General features: G+C 40.6%; 1 protein-coding gene across 1 annotated transcript; it reads right to left on the reverse strand.

Moving 5' to 3' along the window:
• Positions 1–1,634: 1,634 nt before the first annotated feature.
• Positions 1,635–22,348, reverse strand: LOC134284127 (protein lin-54 homolog). Its single transcript, XM_062842431.1, has 6 exons — positions 21,808–22,348; positions 21,512–21,660; positions 19,220–20,277; positions 18,474–18,989; positions 3,204–3,349; positions 1,635–2,216 (listed from the first exon to the last, which is right to left on the reverse strand). Exons 1-6 carry the CDS (start codon positions 21,815–21,817, stop codon positions 1,708–1,710), a joined length of 2,388 nt encoding a protein of 795 aa, XP_062698415.1. The 5' UTR covers positions 21,818–22,348; the 3' UTR covers positions 1,635–1,707.
• Positions 22,349–23,012: the final 664 nt, after the last annotated feature.

The following is a 23,012-nucleotide window of genomic DNA, read 5'->3' on the forward strand; positions in this document are numbered from 1 at the left end:
TGCTTCTTGGCTTTGGGTACGATATTGATCTCATCGGCATAATGATCGTGCAGCAGTGGAGTAAGCTTATGCCCCTCTGAAGAGGAAGACAGCGAGGATAGATTTGGCGATAAACTCGACCAACACGGAGTAGATACATGATTGCGGATCGAGACAGAGACAAGCCCTGTGCTCAAGTAACCACGTTGTTGAAGCTATACGTACCTATTGTACCTATATATAAAGCGCATATATTGGCATGCATTGCCCTACAATAACCATTAAGGCTCAAGCATTCGTCATCATTTTTCGGAAAATAAAAAGCAGTTTTCTAGCTGCAAATCAAAACATCAAACAATGAAAATATATTCACTGCATTCTATTCCTCATGTGGAGTACAGTGAATATATTTTCATAGCAAAGACTTTTGTTTTGAACGAAAAAACTGCTTTCAAATGTTTGATGATGACGATGATTTCAATGACGAATTGTTCCACATTAAAGTTGAATCTAAGTGGCAAGTGGCGTCACTATTGCTGACTTGAGGCGAATCACGAGCTGTACAAAAATCGAATAATACAGGACAGACTCTAGTGGGCTGCACACTTTAGTACAAATGTCGAAAGACTGAATAGAGAAAATAATATTCAGCAGGGAATCGGGGTAGAGGTAGAGATCGGGGACTTCACGAGCGGTAAGCTCAGTTATAATATGCATCTCTTAAAAACTCTATTCAACTTCCAACTCCAAATCTATGAAGTGGTCCAAGTTCTTGAACATTTTCTCAAGTACATAGCTAATCAACTTTTGCTTTTCATTCACGCTGATCATAAGGATCTAGCCAGATGTCGTTTAATGGAAAGTTTTTCCAATCCCAGATATTTACGGCCGGTTATGCTGTTTTTTTTAGTAGGTATTAAAAGAAATTTTTAACATCATATTTAGTGGAATGAGTTCCTGAAAAACATTTTTTTTACAAAATTCCCTCGCATTTCGAACATGAACAGTGAATTTAAAACTCGTACTCACCTTGCCCCACTGATGGAAAAATACCACATTTATCCCTTCGTAGACATGGAATTTCTCTCTTAAAACCATCTCCTGTTTATCATTCTTCTTTTATTATCTTTTATTAACATTCTGTTTGTAGTGAGGTTAGCAGTAATTAATTATTATAGTCGAATACTTCGATACATACATTTATCTGTACACTTTCAACCAAAGCATATTGACTATGAAACGCATTTCGAATTGTTATTTTGTACACTATGTTATATACAACTCCAGATTTTGAAAAATCCTTATCAGCGTCCATCACTAAACTTTTTAGAAGAATTCACTTTTTGGTAATTTATCATAATTGCGAAACGTACAGCCATGCCGCTTTGTATAAAGCGGCTATTTCGACTAGCCTTAAAATACGCATGTTTATGTTGTATAAAAATATGAACAACAAAAGCAAAGGGAAATAAATATTACGTCTGGGTGAACCAGGATATCCACGAATCATTCTTTTAAATATTTATTGCTTACGCATAATGCTTTCTAGGACCAACTTTTGGTTCAACAACAACCAGCTACTCATTACGCGTGCCACCACAATGGCATCAGTAGTAATTAATTATTCTAATGCAATTAACTCTATATCAGTACCGTACAGTATTCACAATATTCTTTTAATGGGCTATTTTAAAGCATAAATATGTGCACTTACCAAGACAGCTAACTTTAGCTGTCCGATTTACTGGAAAACTCGATAATCTCCACCAGACAGCGACCGAACTCCTCCAGGATCATCCGCTCGGCCGTTCGAATGTTACATCCTCGCTTTTGACACTCGTCCGCTTGCGCAATCATGCATTGGACCGTTGCTTCGATAACGTCCGGAGTCATAAAATTGTACGGCTGCTTCGACGGTGGCAACTGTGTGAGATCAGGTTCGTCCGAATTGGTACGTTTTATGCCGGCAACTGCCACCGTTGCTGTTCCGGCCGATATCGATGGTTTGGTTTCGACAAATGCACCACCACCACCACCAACAGCTCCAATAGGTTTGATATCACTTGGTCCACCTAAAATCATGTCGGTTTGACTGACCTCTGCCATGCTGTCGTCGCCGGATAGATGCTCCAAGATACCTCCTGTTCCACCAGCAACGACTCCCCCCACGCTATCGACACCAGTCAGAGACGTTGCGTATTCGTACTCTTTTGCGTATTGCTCGGTGTTGCGACAACCTATAGGGCCACCGAGCGCGATAACAGAGATACACACGGGAGAGAATAAAAATAAAATAATAAAAAATGAAAACGTTTGAGCCTGGGCGGGCGATTCACTGATGTGCTGTTTAGACATAGGCAGCTTTAGAGGTGCGGTAATGGGGGATATGTTCAATATATTGCCTGGAGATAATCTAATGAAGTTCGTATGCATTGAAAAAATGTTATTCTAGAAAAACACTCCTTAGTCAATGATAAACATGATTTGAATTTTCGTAAACGTATAGTATTGACTCCAGGTGAACAAAAAAATTGTGCCGATACTCTCTAATCTGTGTAGGTAGAGTCTTGTACAATTTGGGCAGGTTTACCTATTTTCAGCACATGCCACTCAAACCATTTGATTTGAATTTTTTCTAGGGTTAGATACTGTATGTATCTCACCATGTGCCAAAAAAGCAAGTGCCCAAAATAGATACACCTGCCTAAATGACACAAGACCATATATATTCAAATTACTTGCATTCAGTACGTTGGAGCCGTCCATTAATTACGTAAGGGTTTATGGGGGGAGGGGGGGTTTGAAAAATCTTACGCGCCATACACAAATTTTTAGGTTCTCGTACAAAAAGTCTTACAAGGGGGGGAGGGGGTGTCGAAAAATCGCAAAAATTCCCTTACGTAATTAATGAACAGCCCCTTGCAATAATTATTGCATCCACATTCTACCCCCTCCCTTCTAGAAACGCCCGCGTGTAGACGGCTTTTGCTGTGTGCTTGTTTACACCGTTTGTGTATGCTCGCTCGCTCGCTCTATGCATACGCATAGCTAGCGCAGCGAGTGCTAAGTGTATAATAGGTAGATAGATAGCAAAGCGGTAGAGGCAATAACGATAGAATGCAGCAGCGCACGACACAAACTCAAAGATATGCTTTGCTTTCATTGTGCGTCGATAATTTAATAAAATAAAGATGCTGCAATCACAGCTGCAGCACCGCACTTACCTATGCACTTGCAGTTGGCCGAGCAGGCAATTTTCGCCTCGTAGCACTCACAGTAGTTCTTCAGGCAGCCGGACCGTTTGCAGTTGCAGCCCTTGGTATGCAGGCGAAGGGCGTCCTCGTCGGCACTGACGGCGCCGATTTTCGGCCTGGAAGCGACACGAAAAGATTTCATTTAGCACAAGTGAGACTCGGAAACGGTTAGCAGAGCAAGAGAAATGACGCGCTAATCACGTGGGCAAACAAATCGTTGACAAGTGAAACTGATGGGTTGAGATTGAAATTGGCTTACTTTGATGCGTTTTTTTGTATTGAAAAAGTGATTATTAGCCTGGGACAGAAAAACACTGTAATGTTTTATTCGATTAAAACATAAAGAAACATTTTATTTGCGATTATAATGGTTTTACATGTTCACACGCGTTGTTGTTCTGTCTTCAATCCGACTGTGTTATCCTTCTGTCAAAATATATAAACCTGACGACGAGGGGTGGCCGAATGGAACATACATATATCACACCCCCGCACTAAATCAATGTTACAAAATGTTTAATAAAAAGAAAGAAATTCTACCACGAATAAGAGTTCTGTAGGTATTGATGTAGAGTCTCAAATACTGAAATCTGAAAGAAATAGACTTGCGTTAGTCATTCATTTACTCAATACTCTGCCTACGTAGTCTCTAAATTTCCAGAAACCTCGTTCAAAACCCACTAATTCTAGTCCATCATCACTATTATCACTTACTCCCCCGTCCTCAACTATATCTGAACTTGGTCGATCAACTGACTCTGCCCCATTCTCTGTATCACATAAACCTGCCACCCTCGTTCCCCCACTATGCGGCTCCGGTATGAGTGGCGGATCCATGAAGGACTCTTGCGCTTCTTCGAAGCCCTCCTCCTCCAGAATCGGGTTTGACAGTTCAAGATCTTCACATCTCTCGGTGGGTATGCTCTCGACTTCCCGCGATCGCTTCACTGGTGCTCGGTAGCACCTCGTAACCGTCTGTCGCGTGACCGGTTCATGTTCCTTCATGCCTCTCGGAACCGGTTCTTGGTGCTCCGTTTCGTTCTGAACCACCTTATCCTCTCTTGTGTCTGGTATCATCTGGTTGACATGCCGCTTTATTTCTCTACCTGTAGCCCCCAGCTTCACTAGGTAGTTTCGTCGTCCAAATAACTTGATTACAACAGCCGGTTTCCACGTTGCTTTGTTGGGATTTGAGTAATCTCGAACCATTACCCTATCACCGCAGCCGAATACAGCTTCCCTGGAACCGCGGTACGTATGTATTTGGTCTGTCTGATGCTTCAGTATTTTCGATTTGACTTCCTTTTCCATCTTCGACATGGGTTTCGTTTTCGTCGGTTTTGCAAGGTTTAATGCTGTGCGCATTTGACGTCCTGTCATCATCTCAGCTGGCGAGACTCCTGTAGTACAGTGCCTTGCCGATCGGTATCCCATCAAGAAGTTTGCAACTACCTCTCTAATATTTCGCCTTCCTTCGGTCAGACTTTTCAAAAGTGATGCCTTGAATGTTTTCACTGCATTCTCTGCTTGGCCGTTGGTTGCTGGATGTCCCGGACTTGTTAAATGTAGTTGAATTCCGTTCGCGGCTAGAAAGTTCCTGAATTTTCCAGCTGTGAACTGAGTCCCATTGTCACAAACGATCTCATCCATGATCCCAAATCTGCTGATACAATCGATTAGCTTATCCAACACAAACTCTGTATCGCATTTGGTCGTAGGAAATACTTCCACCCATTTGGATAGCGCATCTACCACTATTAAAAAGCTCATACCGTTCACTGGGCCTGCAAAATCTAGGTGCACCCTACTCCAAACAGATTGGGGTGGTTTCCATGGAATCAATCTTGCTTTCTCAGGAGAAGGTTTGTTGGATAAACACGCTGAACAGTTTTTGATGTAGCTTTCCAATAGGGCACTGCATGAAATTCTCTCCTTCTCTTTCACTCTTACAGAAATTTTGTAAACAACAAGGCCAAGAAACGTCAAAATCCCATACAAAATCAAAACAGTGCAGTGCCCTATTCTTCATCTATGTTTGGCCACCACACAGAACTTCTCAATACCGACTTACTTTTGACAACTCCCAAATGTGACCGATGAAGTTGAGCAAACACAATTTTTCTTAAGCTGCTCGGGATGACTAACCTTATTCCCCGCATAACTAGCCCATTTTCCACGGAAAGTTCGTCTTTGAATCTTCGATAAGGACTATCCTTTTCAATTGGTTTGCCTGTTTTCAGGTTCTGTAGAACGATCGTCAATTCTTTGTCATCCTTCATCGCTTCGCGCACAACATCACAATTCACCATCTTTTCTTCGCCACTGTTCAAAAAGTTCAAAAAGCTATCATCCTCCTTCCAAAGCTTCCACGATTCGAATGGAACTCGTGACGGATAGTCTGCTATATTGTTCTGCGAGCTCACGTGTTCAATTTTATAGCTGAAGCCGGCCAGAAAATTTGCCCATCTTTGCATCCTACTCGCAGCGATTTGTGGTATTCCTTTTGTTGGGTTCAGAATTGACAAGAGGGGTTTGTGATCAGTCCTTATAGTGAAAGTGTTTCCGATCAAATAGTGGAAAAATTTGTTCAAACCATACACGATTGCCAAACCCTCGCGATCTATGACACTATAGTTCCGCTCCGCCGAGTGGAGAATTCTCGAAGCATAAGCTATCGGTCGTTCCCGCTCCTTTTCTTTCTGCAACAAGACAGCGGAAACTCCATTCATCGACGCATCGCATACCAACACAAGTTCTGCCTCTGGGTTGAAGTGAGCTAGCATAACATCTTGACAAATCTCCCTTTTAGCTTTCGCAAATGCTTCCACACACTCCTGCGTCCAAACAAACTTTTCGCCCTTTCGTAAAAGACGGTAAAGAGGACTCATCATCTCGGCCATACCATTTACAAACTTCGCATAATGGTTCACGAGTCCAGCAAAAGCGCGAACCTCTTGAACATTTTCTGGCTGTTTGGCTTCCTGAATAGCTTTGACTCGATCCTCGGTTTTACGAAGACCATCTGGTCCAATCACATGGCCCACGTATGTTACCTCACTCTTGAAAAATTGACACTTTGCCTGATTCAGTTTTAGTCCTGCCTTCTCCAAAACATCTAGTACTCTTGCCAGATTCGCCAAATGTTCCTCATCATCTTTCCCCGTCACCAACACATCATCCAAAAAATTTTGAACTCCAGGAATTCCACATAACAATTTCTCCAATTCTCGTTGTACTATTCCAGATGCAGGACGGACGCCGAATGGCAGCCTGTTCATTTTATAAACCCCCTTGTTGGTGGAAATCGCACACACTTCTCGAGATTCTTCGTCCAACAGAAATTGGTTGTAACATTTCGACAAGTCTAGCTTAGTGAACTTCTGACCACCGTTTAGCTTGCTAAAAACTTCTTCCACTGTTGGCAACGGGTGAATTACGTCTTTCACACTTTGATTAACCGTCGATTTGTAGTCACCACAGAGTCTTACACTACCGTCACCTTTGAGCACCGGCACCAATGGTGTTCCCCAACTCGAATTGTCACATTTGCTGATAATTCCGTCTTTCTCCATTTCATCCAACTCCGCTGATACTTTGTCCACAAGTCTATAAGCAACTGGCCTCGGTTTTCTAAACACTGGCTGCGCGTTTTCCTCCAACTCGATATTTACTGTACAATGTTTGTACGTGCCCAACCCCGGACTAAACATATCCCGATGACGAGCAATTAAACCTTGTAGACGCTCCTGAGTGGAGTACTCCTTACTGTTTAGAGAAAATATGCGCAGTTGGAACTGACTAACGAAATTTCTTCCCAGAAGAGGTGGTCCTCCGTTCTCTATCACGGCAATCGTCAGTGCACTCGATAATCCCCTATACTTAACCACTGGTTGCACGATACCCTCCACTGTGAGTTTTTCACCACTGTACCCCTTGAGTTGTATCGCTGTATTGCACAATTTGTACTGAAGGAAATGTTCACGATAAAAGGCCCACGAAACGACTGACACCGAGGCTCCTGTGTCAAGCTGCATCTCAAATTCTCTATCACCAATCTCGACAGTCAGCAACACTGGTGAATCAGATCCTTGTACCTCACTCACTGAGTAAACAGCACCAAAATTGCACTTACTGATAAAGTTTTGCTGCATCGTCACCTCATCCGACTCCTCATGGTCATCCTGTTCCTTCTGGTGACCCACGAAGAAATTCCGCTGCTGCGAACATGCTGCTTGCAGATGGCCGCGCTTGTGACATTTCTTGCACACGTACTCCTTAAAACGGCAATCGCGTCTGTAGTGACCTGGTTTGTTGCACGCCAAGCAGAGTCCCGTCGTCATTCCTCGTTTTGCTGCTCCTTGCTTACTATTCGGTCCTGACTTGGTTCGGTCGATCTGGAACACTCCTGTTGCTCTGGGAGAATCCGGCTCGTACTTTACTGCTATTTCGTACGCTCGTTCGAATGTCAACGACTCGTCTTCTTCGCAGATCCTATCGTACGCTTTACCTTGCAATCCGTCGATGAATTTCAGCAACAAACTGTGCTGCAGGTGGTTACCCATCTTGCAATTCGAGGCCAGGTTCTTCAAGCGAGCGGCCCAATCATTCAGCGACTCATCTTCTTCCCTCTTTGCACGCAAAAAATATCGCCGTTCCTTGTGTACTACTACCGGCGGTGTGAAATGTTTGGATAGTAGCGCACACAACTCGTCATACGTCTTCGAAGCTGGAGCATCCGGCGTACACTGATCACGAAGAAGCTTGTAGGTTTTGGCTTCGCAGTGGTTTATCAAAACCGCCCTTTTCATATCCGGCTGCACTCCGTTAGCAGCAAAATATTGCTCCAGCTGCTCCTTGTACAGCTCCCATTCCTCACTGCCGCAGTCGAAATTACGGAACGCTGGCCCTTGCGCCATCCTTTTTCCGTCGTTTTTCACTCGATTACGCGCGTTACGATCGACAACTCGTCGCCAATGTAATGTTTTATTCGATTAAAACATAAAGAAACATTTTATTTGCGATTATAATGGTTTTACATGTTCACACGCGTTGTTGTTCTGTCTTCAATCCGACTGTGTTATCCTTCTGTCAAAATATATAAACCTGACGACGAGGGGTGGCCGAATGGAACATACATATATCACAAACACATTTTACTCTTGTGCACTTTTTAGGATCCATTCTAGTCAACCATGCAATATTTCAGCTGGATCGGAGGTTTTTCGTCAGATTGATGAAATTCAAGATATTGACTATTTTAAGGGGCGATCTCCTTAATGTTTAGCAAAATTTCCAAAACTAGGGTATTGGTTCCCTTATTAAGCATGTGGTTCCCATTTTCATCCCACGAAAAACAAAGGATTGAAGCGCTGTTTGTTTTGTTTCTTATTTTTGTATTTTTTGTTAGTAGTGAGCACCCATGAAAACAAAAAGAACGGAGTCAATCGGTGCCGTAATCGCTTGTTTTCGAATAGGATGAAAATGGGAGCATGAGATTACTGATGGCACACATACCCTATATGAAAAAAAATATTTTTTTCAATAAAAAAATAAAAAAAATCTTTCTCAACGTTCATTCGTTTTATCATATATAGACGAGTTACAGTAAAAAAAATCAGCTCAATCGGAGCATTGATTACGTAGAATGAGATGAATGAAGTGAGCGACTTTGCTAAAAAAAAGAACAAAAATCGATTTCAAATCATCAACTTTGTGTGGAAAGTCGAAAAAATAATCCGCTCTACTGTAATTGTTTTCCTTCTCGTTTTCAAACTGAGGGCATGATACTATACCAAAAATGATCATCAGCTTACCGAGTTCAAAAATGCTGTAAACTAGTGTAATATATAGTTAGCTATAGTTTTTCATTTTTTTTTGTCGTATAATTGTGTACCGTAATCCGGGGTCAAATTGATCAATTCAATACAACTTTTGCGGTTAACATTAGTGACAATTCAAATATTGCCAAAAGAATTCCTGTAAAATCAGTACCCAGTGGATCTCCATGAAACCATGTGACAAAATATTGTTCAACTAGGGTGACAATGGGTATTATCGGCAGGTTTGTTCTCTTCGTCATGAGGGGTTTTTGTCAGCCAAATTGCCTGAAACTTGGCCATTTAATTCAGCTTAGTTGGGAAGAATTTTATATCAACTCTGAGTTCAATAGGTTTCAAAAAACACCCAAAGACGAAGAGAACAAAACGGCCGAGAATAGGTAATTTCCCCTAAATGAAATTTATAAAAATTAAAAAAAAAAATGAAGATGCCACTTTGGGGCGAAATTGATCAGTATACAATTAAGCATCGGTTAAAAAGAAAAAAATCCTTATCCGCTTAATTTTGCTCTTCTAAACCCGAATAACGCGTCAAAACGCTTACAACTAGTGAATTTGACACCTAAAATGAAACCTAAAGTTTGAAATTTCCCCCCTTAACGCCTAAAGGTAGGCAATTTTCTTTGAAATAAGTCATTTCTGTTACAATAAATTACTTTTTCGTCAAAAAAAGAACTTTTTTTAACATATTCATATTCAGAATAGCTTCATAACATTCCAACCAATGTTCCATAAAAATGTTAAAACAAAAAAGCACGGGTAGTCTTAGTGGCAATCGATTGTTTAGAAGCAATGATTTCAGCTAAGTGAGAAATACACTGCAAATTCATAAAAAAAATATGGCAAAACTAACTTTTTTTCTAAACAAATAAAAGTCTAAACTCATCTCTAGACATCTATGAACTAGATGCGGTAAGAAGTTTGAGATCATTGCGACGCTTAGAAGTTCCTGGTATGCAATTACAAATAATCAATTTCACCCCGCTGATCAATTTGACCCCGGTTTACGGTAGCAGTCTATTATGTAATTCAATGTTAACAAGGATTTACTAAAAAGAAAATCGCGTTAAGTACTGTTCCTTTGAATTCCACTAAGAATTTGCATCCTTTGGCAGATACGTATTTCGACCTCAACTGTAAGGTCGTCTTCAGTGTCTTGTACTTGACTCGAGTCAAGTACAAGACACTGAAGACGACTTTACAGTTGAGGTCGAAATACGTATCTGCCAAAGGATGCAAATTCTTAGTGGAATTCAAAGGAACAGTACTTAACGCGATTTTCTTTTTATTTACAGATATTCCCCTAACAAGCCCAGCTTAATCATCATCAAGGATTTACAATAAAAGATGTTTTTTGGGCTATGTATAATATTCTGGACACCAATTTGGCAAAAAGTCTTCAGGCATTAAAAAAAAGCAATGAAAAGTTAAATGATTCAAATGATCTATGGTGACTTAGGGTATTATCGGCAGGTTTGTTCTCATGGGGGGTTTTTGTCGGCCGAATTTCCTGAAACTTGGTCATATAATTCAGTTTGGTTGGAAAGGATTTGAGGCCAATTCTGAGTTCAACAGATTTCAAAAAACCAAAACCTTCCATGACGAAAAGAACAAAACTGTCGAAAATACAAAAGTTCCCCTATTTGTTATTTAACGAAAACACGACACTATCCAGCACTTTCGACAAAGCGAAGGGCCAGTAACAGAACCGAAAGGCTTTCTTCAAGAATTCTTTCGTAAACACCTCCTGAATATTTCCTTTTTAAATCAACTATTAAAAGAATTTCTTTCAAAAAAAAAAATATCGGGAATTTTTACCAATATTAGCATAGACTTAGTCCAAGGATTCCTTCAGGAATTGTCCCACGAATTACTTTAAGAATTACTTCAAAAATTATTCAACCCTTTCCCGACCAAGGTGTCTGTAGAGCATCAGAACTTTCAACCCTTTTATCTTTGAAACTAATGAAGTTTATTGAATGCTTTCAATTTTAAATCATTATTTCACATGTTATTCTCTATCTTATGGCATCAAACTAAGTATGCAAATTTGATGTTTTTGTTAAAGAAAATAGCCACGTGAACCTATTTTTTTTTTCGACAAAAAAATAATGACAAAGTTATCCATGGAATCAAATATTTTTTTTAAAATTTAGTTGTAGTTTTGAAACTCTAGAATTTCATTTTATTTGGACAGCTTACGTCTTTCCAAATCAGAGAACACCAAAACTATTAAAATATTTTTAGGGATGCAAATTATTTAAAAAAGTTTCAGTCCAGAGTTTTTAGTTCAGAGATTTGCTTTTTAAAATAAGGAAGAATCCTCGGTGAACTCCTAATGAAATCCATAGATTTCAAGAGAAAATTTCAGAAGAAATTGGCTAAAAAATCGTCCGGGTTTTCCGCTAGAGATATTCAAGAATTAAACAGGAAATTCTATTGGAAATGAAGTCAGAATTCCATCAGGAACTCCCTTTAAAATTTCTTCTGCATTTTCTATTATAATTTTCTCTTTCAGAGTTTTGTGGAAAATTATTTAGGGAGGTCACTAGAGCCACCCCTTGCAGTCTCGTTAGAACAAGTTATTGTTAATTATTCCTTCTTTATGGTGATAACATGCATCTTATCCTGAGGTTGCTGCAGGGATTCACTAGAAATTCTCTTTGGATTTCGCAAAACAAAAACTGCACCACCGATTGTGCTACAAATTTTACTAGAAATTTCATAATAATTTCAGCTATAAATTGTTCTTGAAATTTCTCTATGAAGAATGGCATGTATTTCAACTAAATCTGGAATCTTATGCCTCGAAAACACTCGTGAAAAACATGTTATATATTTTATGTTTTTTACGCTAGGATTTCAAATCTATTATGAATAAGTTTAGTGGATTTCAACATTTTTCCTAGCTCTGCTTACTGTTATGGATGCAAATTCTTCGCCAACGACATTAATATCTTCATTTACTTATTTGTAAGGACGATTATTTTTTTTTTTAGATTTTTTCAATGTTATATGGGCGAAAATATATGCTCTATCTAAAGGGCCCCCACAACACTGTGGCCCCGGGCCCCCACATTTGTAAATCCGGCCTTGACTGCATCTCATTGCAATTTGGCATCATAGCCTTGTTTCGAAACCGCAGAGTGCATAGTAAGAATGAAGTTTCCCTTCATCGTGTAATTGTGTTGATTTGTGGGTAGACACAGCTAATCGCGTTCGGTAATTTTTTATGTTTGCCCCAACCCGTCATAACACCCTTTTAAAAAACTTTGATTTTTAAAGAAAAATGCCTAAAACTTTTGAACCAAAAGAGATAACGACCATCTCAGCGCACGAAACGACGCGTCTTCAGTAACAAGTGTTTTTTGGACGACTTTGATGAAAAATCGAAACTGAAAGTTAACGCCAGAAAACCGGTTTTTCTTGATCACCCTAAGCTTATTCAGAAAAATACCTCTAGATCGGTCAATTTCAAAGCTACATAAAAGGTGTCTTCAGCAAACTTGCTCAAAATTAATAGATCTACAACCGCCTACAACTTTCCCGAAGAATGTATATAATTATTCTTGCAAATAAAAAATTTTGGTTCCCAATTGAAAATATGGAACACCCTAATTTTCGTGTATATTGAAAAGAAGGCCTTATTTTTAGGAACAACTTTGTAGAAGACCATATTAATCTACAAAATCATTTGAAGGCGCTGAATGCATCTTTCCGCGTAAATCTGTTTCGTGGACCATCGTGTGCATCGCAACAGAGGCAGGCTCAGAGACTCATGGCAGCCTCAACAAAATAAACTAAAACGTTATGGTCCCCTAACCCCTCAATGATGACCCATTTTTTAAAAAATAAATTAACATAATATTAACATATAAAATGTAAAATAACATATATATTAATAAGGATAGATCTCACCGAATGAAATTGTCCAAAACATTGTGCCAACTTTTTCAAATTGTATCCACATTTATTCAATGCATAACGCACACTAATCACAGTAAGCCGGACGTTTTGAACTGCTCAATGCTCTTCATGCTCTTCAATGCGTAATGCAACAACGAGCTGTTGACATGGCAACACTAGTTGCATCCCGGCAAAGAATGACGGTTCAATTTTCACCATTTTTTCAAATCCTTTCGTTTATCCCTTCAATTGACATAGACATTCACAAGACATTCGATAAAAATTCCTTCTTGTTGGTATGCATTCATTCACGATTTTGTCACTATAGGTAATATTTAAAAGCCGCAATTGGTCACATTCATGGTCATATCACGCCACTTAAAAACAGCTCCAACAACGCGTTACAACAGAAAAACCCAAAAACAAAAATATTCGATTAGGCACCGTTTCTCTTCTTTTTCAATTCACGTCGTCTTCCTGCACTAAAATTCAACACGCACCTGCCACTCCTGTAGCTTCAAAACGCATTTCCAGGTTATACCTACTCTGTTCGAAGCACTCCACGATTATATATTATGCAACCGTCATATAACGGTGATCGCGATAATTGACGACACTTTCCAAACTCGCACTATGTTCATTGCTATCTCTAGAAATGGCATACTTCAAGCAAATTCCGGCTTAACCCATATCCGCCCAGCGTCCTATTTATAGGACAGATGCCCCGAACGCCCAGCGTCCTATAAATAGGACAGTCCTTTGGATGTGAATATCTCCATAATTATGCAAAATTTTAGAATACTTTCTTCAGAGAAGATGTTCTCCACACCCATACCTTGCTCATAGTGGACAATATAGTATGTGACTGGTTCACTAGGTGGCGTAAACGATGCTGCAAAGAATGCATATTGTCACGATCTGTGAGCATCATTTTCAATGCGAAAAGAAAAGTTATTTCCATGGAATCTTGACAATGGTTAATAATTTACAGTTCATTTCTTCGGCAGAGTTGTTAATCACACATTCCTTAGGATGTGGAGGTGGTAGCAAGGATATTTAAATTCAAGATGGCGGCTTAGGTTCCAAGATGGCGGTCAAAACTCCAGAATATATGCTCTTTAACGACAATGCTGCTTCGGATACTATGTAATATGGGTATCTATCGATCGGGCTTCACAAGTAGAACTCAAAAATGAATATCCGACGCCATTTTGAAATCAAAGATGGCGGACCATATCCAATTTGGCGGCCATGAAATGGCAGTTTGATCTATAATACCATGCAATATGAGTATCTATCGATCGGGCTTGATGAGAAGAAGTCAAAAATCGTTATTTTACGCCATTTTGAAATCCAAGATGGCGGACCATATCCAATATGGCGGCCACGGAATGGTAGTTTGAGCTATGATACCATGCAATATGGGTATCGATCGATCGGGCATGATGAGTAGAAGTAAAAAAACAATATTTAACGCCATTTTGAAATCCAAGATGGCGGACCATATGGTAGTTTGATCTATAATACCATACAATAGGGGTATCGATCGATCGGGTTTCATGAGTAGAAGTCAAAATCGATATTTAGCCCTATTTCGAAATCAAAGATGGCGGATCATATCCAAGATGACGCCCATGGAATGGCAGTTTGAGCTATGATACCATGCAATATGGGTATCTATCGATCGGGCTTCATGAGTAGAACTCAAAAATGAATATCCGACACCATTTTGAAACCCAAGATGGTGGACCATACCCAAGTTAGTGGCCACGGAATGGTAGTTTGAGCTATAATACCATGCAATATGCGTATCTAAAGGGTAGATGGTAGGAAAGCGGGTGGGATAGAAGGTGAAGCAGATGGTCGGGTAGAGGGTTTGCGTGAATGATAGAGTAGAGGGAGTGGAGTAGAAGATCATAGAGACATCTCCTATGGTTCTTGCAGAAATGTCTGCTCAGCTTCTGGCCGGCATTCCTGTTATGATCTCTCTAACATATACATCAGGTATTCTTTACGGGATTCCTTCAGGAATAACTTCAGGGATTTCTGCCAGAATTGCTTTAGAAAATCCTGAAAGTATTCTTTCAGAAATTTTACCCAGCCGGGATCCTCGCTAGGGATTTATACAGCAATTCCTCCCGGGATTTCTTCCGTGATTATTTCAGGGATGACTACCAAGCCTTCAGTTGAGATTCCCTTAGAACTCTACCAGATATGACTCTCAGAATTCCTTCTGCATATCCTCCCGGGATTCATTCTGGGATTTCACATTATCTTTTCGATATAACTTGTCAGTGCCCAGAATAACAACAGAAATAAAATTCACATATTGTTCACGAATAAACAATCATGGAGTAGTACAAACATAAGTGGAGAAGCCGTGTCGAGTATATCTGGTTGAAATTTTATATCAAAACTTGGAATGATGATGAACCTGGTCGTGTTAGTAGAATACCTGTAAATACGAGACACCGAAGACGACCATATAGTTGAGGTCGAAATACGTATCTGTCAAAGGCGACAAAATAAATGGAACATTACTTAACACGATTTTCTTTTTTAAATATAAAAAAACTTCTGAAAAGTTTACGTATGGTGAGTACGTAAAGAGAGTTTGTGGGGTGCTGAAGGAAAAACTCAATTACTCTATTAGAAATCATTATCTGTGTAAAATCTAACTTCTAAAGTACTTTAACGTTTGCTTATGCCACACATAGTGAGCTCTCTTTATTTGATTTGTTGAAAAAAAAATGAGAAAAGTTGAACACTGCAGTCGAAACTACATGAAATTACAAGAACCATGCATTGCATACTTTTAGGCGTTTATCGGGTTATATTTCTGCCCCAATTTATAAGTCCTTTTTCTATTCTTTTTGAGTGGTTATCATCTCTCTCACTTGTTTAGAGCTGCATTTTATCTAAACGGATCAGAATATAACGATAGCGTAGAAGTTGTGCAGAAGTAGAACTCAAGAAAATTATCAGATATTGAGGACCTACAATGAAGAATTTTTTTGGAACTACACCATAGACTTCCATTTTTTTCATCAAATCATGCTTATTTTATTGGAACTTGACCTTTGATAGCAAATTTATTTGAAGATTTAAATTGTGAGACACCTTGGGCGTTAACGGGTTAATAACCTAATCTTTCACGTAAGAAACTAATTTCGGGTGGCATACTCCCGCCGAATCATGAATTTCACGGCGGCAGAGCATCTACTCTATACATGCGGAAGTACTTAAGTTTTTCAGCCGAGTCGAACACCAGCAAAAGCGCGACGTCCTACAAAATCCCTACAAACCAAATGCTCCATTGAAACTTCACTGATCTTCCTTTTCCTTGCCATTTCATCGGCCGAAACAAATACGGATCCGAAGAAAAACGTGACAGCCAACATTTTAATGACTTTATGTATGTAACGTTACTTAATGGAGTTGGGGTGATAGTATCCCAGTGAAAAAAATCGTTAAAATCTTAACCAATGCCGTATAATAGCAGAAACTCTCAAATTTCAGGGGGAACTGGGGTAAAACGGGCTCTATAACTCGCTCCAGAGTAGTTGCCCGTACATAAATCATCCACCAACCAATTCTTGAGAAAATTTGCTTTCGAATTAGACATAGGGTCTTGTATTAAGAAAGTTATGATTTTTTTCCACCTTTGGGCTTGATTTTACCCAATGTGCAACGGCTTGATACTGACTCGCACTCCAGAGCACTATCATAGCAACTGAACTGATATTTTGGCGATTGTAGTCAAAACTCAAAATGTTTAACGACCAACATACAAATCTTGTTATTCTAGTACCACACATTCAAATTTTCATCACTTTAGGTGTTTATTCTGATTTTTAAACGAATTTTAAAGATGGCCTATCAGTGATATCTACCCGCCATCGCAATCAGTCCAGTTGTGATGGGAAAAGAAAGGTGACGGTGACCCGGTGATTCAACAGAGCATACGCTGACTTGGATCGCAGTCAGCCTATCAAAATCGGCGGTTTGCCTACCATTGATAGTGACAGAGAGCAACTCTGGAAGGAAGTAATGACTGCAATCGTTTGTATGCACATCAGACCGATTATACCTCTTCGTCTGCACATACTCATGCGGATGTCGGAGTGTTGGTGAGATATGGTTGGCAGGGGCTTCACACATTGGTGCGTGGATTGTGGATTGTGGACGCATCAACCCTCGAAGCCCTCATCCACTTTTTGAAAGATGCCAACCTGTATCAACATATATAATATGTACTGTTTCTTAGCTCGTAGATAATTTTATTTGTGTAATTATGAATGCAAATATCGGTACAGAGATGAACTAGCCACCGGCTAAAAATCTCTATAATAAAGAAAAAAAAAATGTATAAGGTACACCGGGGCAAGTTGAAACGGGTGGGGCAAGATGAAACGCGAAGTTTTGAAATAGATTTCAATAAAAGTTGGAAATTTATCCTTCGCAATAAGATTGTTTGAATCAAAAACTATGTGTTATGGCAATCAAATTGTTTATCATCAATAGAAAACATCATGTTAACCCGCTGTTTCACCTTGCCCCACCCGTTTCAACTTGCCCCGGTGTACCTTATGTAAAGAGGAAGGAGAAAGTATATAGAAGGATACAAAATAGGAGGAAAGGGACAGGCCATGGATTGAACTCAAGACCTTCTTTCATTTTCATTATGCAGCATTTGGTGGAGCAATGGGAGCGCAAGTCAGGCCAAAGCCGATGATAAGGAGGGGTAATAGCTGAATAGTCTTTGCTGACCACACAAACGCTATGGGATCATAACAGTGCAGTGGCGTCGCGTAACCTCACTTTTTACCTGTGCACCGACCCTAAAACTTGCAATTGCAGGAGATTTATGATCAAAATCTTAATAGAAATGAGTGAAAGCAGTTATTCTCGTCATATTCTAATTATTACAAGCAAATTTGTTCAAAAAATTCAAGAATTTATACTTGGTGCACAGGTAAAAAGTGAGGTTACGCGACGCCACTGTAACAGTGTATTTTGGTATGGGAGTGTTGATACAGACTTGACAATATCAGTGCTATTCGGATGCAAAATACTTTTAAGGCTCAATAGTGAATATCATACCTTCCAAAATCAAAAAACAATCATCCACAAAATGACAAGCATGTCATAGAGAAAGGAGCGTCCGCTTGTTTATTTTGTTAATATTTAATAACAATCGGAGTTATTAGCTTCCACTGCCTATTTGCATGTGTATAACGTGTGACAAGCATGAAGAAACTCTATGCACAAGGAAGTCAATTAAATTTCCATTACGAAAAGTTCCTGGACCAACCGGAAATCGAATCCATCAACCTAAACATGGTTATGCTGAACACTTGGCTGATACATCTGATGATTATGCCAAATGGCTTCATGTCAAACGACTTTACATCAAATAGGGTATCCCCCTTGGTATCCACTATTTATATGATTCAAACATAAAAGCAAAATAATGTCAATGCCATTCAATACTTACTTGAACGCGCTGGGATTCCGTTCCAGCGTAGCCCGAATCGCCTTCTGCCGTTCCTCCTCGTTGTCCAGATTGTTGTAGCAATCCCGACAATTGCAGTTGTAGCAAAACTCCCCGTTCGCGAAACAATCACAGTACAGTTTCAAGCACTGCGACTTGGTACAATTGCACGGTCGCTTCTTGTAGGCTTCATCGGGGAACATTGTCCCCACCGCGGGCCCTTTCCGCGTTTCATCTTCCGATCCACTAACCGACTCGCGCTTGACGGAAATTATGGTGGGGTTGCTGCTATTAAGGGACGACGAACCGCTTAGACTGGGTTTAAGCTGATGGGACACACTATTGGCACTGGAGGGAACCATGACAATTTTCGTTTTGGACCCACCAGCCATTACGGTCGTTCCGCTCAGTTGGTTCAGCTGCGATGCCGTTAGATTGGTGACGGCTTCGGTGGATTTACCATCATCTTTGCGCACCACCGCAATATATCGAGTAGATTCCGGATCCCGTCGGAGAACGCTGTGAAAGAACGACAGTAATGTGTGAGTTTGAAGAAATTCTCGATATTTCAACCACTGATCATTTGATTTTTCGTATACCGTCTTGCCCTGCTGATTCGACTTCATTAACGGCATTATTTTCAAAACTGTATTAAATATCAGAGATATTCCCCACGATTGGTCGATCATTGTCGAAAAAACGGGTTATTACGGTACTAGACACTCTCGGAATGATTAAGTTCAACTTACCTAGACTGACTGCTGCTGGCAGACAGGACCCTTCTGACAACTGTTTGCGATCCCGAGGGCAGCACTCTGGTTTGTTGCCCAGACGGAGCAGCACGTACGGCCGTTACGTTCCCATTGCTGACGACATAGGTCTTGTTGTTCTGTACAATTATTTTCGAACCAGCTGGGGCAGCGGTGCCGGACTTGCTCATAACTTGAACCACCTTATGGCCGGAGGAGGACGCGCTGCCCGCAGAGCTGGAATTCTGGTTCAGGAATCTAACGTACTGGATACCTTTACCGGGGATATTTATTGCTTGAATTTGGCCAGTTTTTTGCCCCACTTGGATGGCACTTTGGGGCAGAACGACCTTTTGACTCGGTTTAGCGAGCGTTTCGATGCGTTGCACTTGGCCGGCCGTTGTGGTAGTTCCAGGAGATTGCTTCAGCCGAACAATTGTGGAATTGTTTGAAGTGGAGGCTCCCCCGGGGAGGACCTTGACTGGAGATTTGATTGCAGAAGAAATTCCGGTTGGTTTGGGCTTTTCCACTTGAACCATGTGTTTTTTGTTGTTGAGCAAGCCCAATTGATGAGCTTCGGCAACGGTGAGAGTTTTGGTGGTGGAAGTACCCGAAGGGCCCATTTTGGTGTGAATTACAACATGCGTTGCGGGCCTCGTAACGGTTTTGGGTCTGTTCAAAGCGCCACCTGCTGTCGTGGTGGAGGTCGCTGTTGCTGGGACGACCCGTCGGATCATGGTTTGAGTTTGAACTTTGGGCTGCATAACGACCCCACTCTCGCTTTTGACTAAATGATACGTAGATGTGGTGCTAGCGGCGGCAGTTGGTGATTTCGCATTGTTGAGTAACTTTACCGGCGCTGCTGTAGGCGTTGTTTGTTTCTGTATATAGACGACTTTTCCAGCAGCGTTTGTGGCTCTAACGAAATTTGCCGGTCTCGGGGCTATTCTTGTTAAAGTTGTTGGCGTAGCTATAGGTTTGTTGTTGATTACTCGTTTAACTGTTATATTAGGGCTTGTAATCATTGTTTTTGGTTGGGGTGGTTCTTCAAATGATTCCTGAAATTGAAAAAAAAAGATATTTCTATGTTTAGTAGACACATTCATTGAATTCAAGGTCTGAGCAACATCTCCACACACATGCCTCCTGGAGCCCTGAGTGTCTGTTCACCAGGTTAGAAGTGGTTCACAATAGCGTTTGCACAGAGAAACAAATGTCACACTCCGCTCACTTCCCATCGAATACCTTTTTAACGATTTATTCAAATATTCGGTAGTTGGCAATTGGCCACTAGCGGCATTGGTATAGTTTTTGCTTCTGTTTGACTTTTGCTCACTACCGCCACCTAGTGGTGGTCCGGCCAAGTACAGTACGATTAGCATTGGGCGGTTGGAAATGTTACGTCTGTTTCTATGTAGCGTTTGTTCCGGTTCAAAACCATGCATGCTATCAACTGCACAGAAATTTTTAAGAACTGATACAGCGTACACAGCGATTTGACCTTCCCATAAGTAAGGCCCTATCAGCCAGCACACAGAAGGTCAGGCCGTCATGGGACCTCCATCTGCTCGACCTTCCGAGGACAGCTTTCCAACGGATACAACCCAGTAGACCGACGCCACGACAGCAACGCTATCAGGATGTTCTCCCCGCTGCCACTTAATCGCTGTAAGGGGGGCACCGGTATGACCTACGTAGCCGACTCCGATCTCTTGGATCACCTCTTGTATAGCGTCTAAACAAGCTATGTGCCACCTAAACGAGTCCATGTGCCACCTCCTCTGTAGCACATGTTTACAAAGGTGCTTAAGGACAGACTTGATAGAGTCCCAAAATGGCCGACTTTGGCACCTCCTCACGATTTTGAGGGCATAAGTCTCTTCGTAAACAAAACCAACGCTTCCTATTCTAAGCATTATTACAAGTGACCAAGAACAGAATAACAAAATGCATTGTTGTTTAAAGCTTGCTTCTTGAGAATCATGCGTTTGAAACGAAGTTTTTCGACATATGCTAGACTATAACTCATAAGTTATATGGAGACAACTTATGAGAAAAATGCAAAAAAAATAAGTTTTTCAATTCTTCTCATACAAATGTCAATCGCAAACGCAATCACTCGCTCCCAAATTTTGCAAAGTTATTTTGAACACTAAAATAAATCGGAAAAGCTTTGTTCCAAAAAAGGGACCTTGTCCCAGTCTAGCATTCAAAGTCGTATGAAGGAGAGGGTTAAATACAGTATTTACCATATCACATCACATTATATGAACTTTTGCTGTAACGTCTCACCTCAGATTTGATGTAAACGGTCTCTTCCTCAATCTCTTCCTCGCCGCCAGAGTATTCCACTAAATCATCTGATCCAACCAAGGTTCCCTCGTCTAAAGAATCGATACCAAGCTCCTCCATTGTTTGATTATCGAACGTGTACTCCTCATCTGAAATCGTTAATTTCGTCAGTTTATTCAAATCGTATTGTTGAAATGCCTAGATTTCGAAAGTATTCAAAAATGAATGCACACGGAAATCACTCTTTCAATGCACTGTTTTGAAATCAAACTGCCATGACAGCATTGAATACTCACCAACTTCCATTTTTGCCAGTGCTAACGCCTTCCTAAGTTTGATATCAAGACGCACTCCAAAATAAACCGTTTGACGCAATGGATTCAATTACACAAGTTACACCATTCGGTTTCGATAAATTGCCTCCGGAATTCGGAATAACGTTGTCCGCGATCCTTCTGTCGCTCGGGACAGTCAGGAAAAACAAAAACACCCCCTGCAATTTCCTACTCCTTTTGGGCGGTCGATAGCAAGGCTCGCAGAACTCGCCGCGAATCCAACTGGAAAAATCTGTCAGCGCTTGGTGTAGTCGTTTTTTTCGGCCGAATTTTCCACTCCCGCAAATCGATGCCGTTTCACAATTCGAGTGGAGTTTTTCACTTTAACTTCAACCTAATGGCTGGGAATGACACTTTTTGCCTAATTTCAACGCTGTTTGGTGGCAATTTTAGCAAAAATTCATACTAGCAAATAAAAATTTCAAAATCAAATTTATATTTTCTTCGTTTTGCTGCGCTTTTGGCTCCTATTTCTTATTGGTAGAGCTGACAGATAACCAATGCTGCCAACCGCAGCAAGGGGAGCGTCCGCGTCTTGTTACGGCGCAGGGGCGTCGTCGTCAGACGTTTGCAGACGAATGACGGTAGGGTGGACCTTTGGGAAGTATCGTAGAATTTTGTCCGTGAAAACTCGCAGCTTTTATGGCATGAACTGCCTATGATCGCATAACTGTCCCATATGAATAGGGAACCCAGCAAATATGGGACTGATATGCGATCATAGGCAGTGAAGTACGCAGCACAGAAAAAAACTGTTGTGTAATATCACAAACGCATTTGTGGTTTGCGTGGAGTTTGTGGTAATATTACATCTGCTGCAACCCGATCAATACGTCGGTTGCATGAATATTACATCGGACGATGTACACATAAGAACAAAAGATTTTACATCAAAACGATGTAATCGTACATAGGACTCGTGATTATGTACATTAATTATTTAGTACATCGGAATGAATTATTTACATCGGGAGGGTTGCAGTTATTTTTTGCTGTCAGGGTTAGATAAGGAAAGAACTCAAGAAACAACATTAGTTTGACACTAATGAAAAATCCATCGAGTCAAACAAGATGTTTGACATTGGTTTCTTTTTGGACAAATATTTGACCCTGTGTACTATGGAACAAGTATACCCAAATAACAATTCAATACTGAATTATTGACT

This window comes from Aedes albopictus, chromosome 3 (assembly GCF_035046485.1).
Source record: "Aedes albopictus strain Foshan chromosome 3, AalbF5, whole genome shotgun sequence".
In the NCBI taxonomy this organism is placed as follows: domain Eukaryota; kingdom Metazoa; phylum Arthropoda; class Insecta; order Diptera; family Culicidae; genus Aedes; species Aedes albopictus.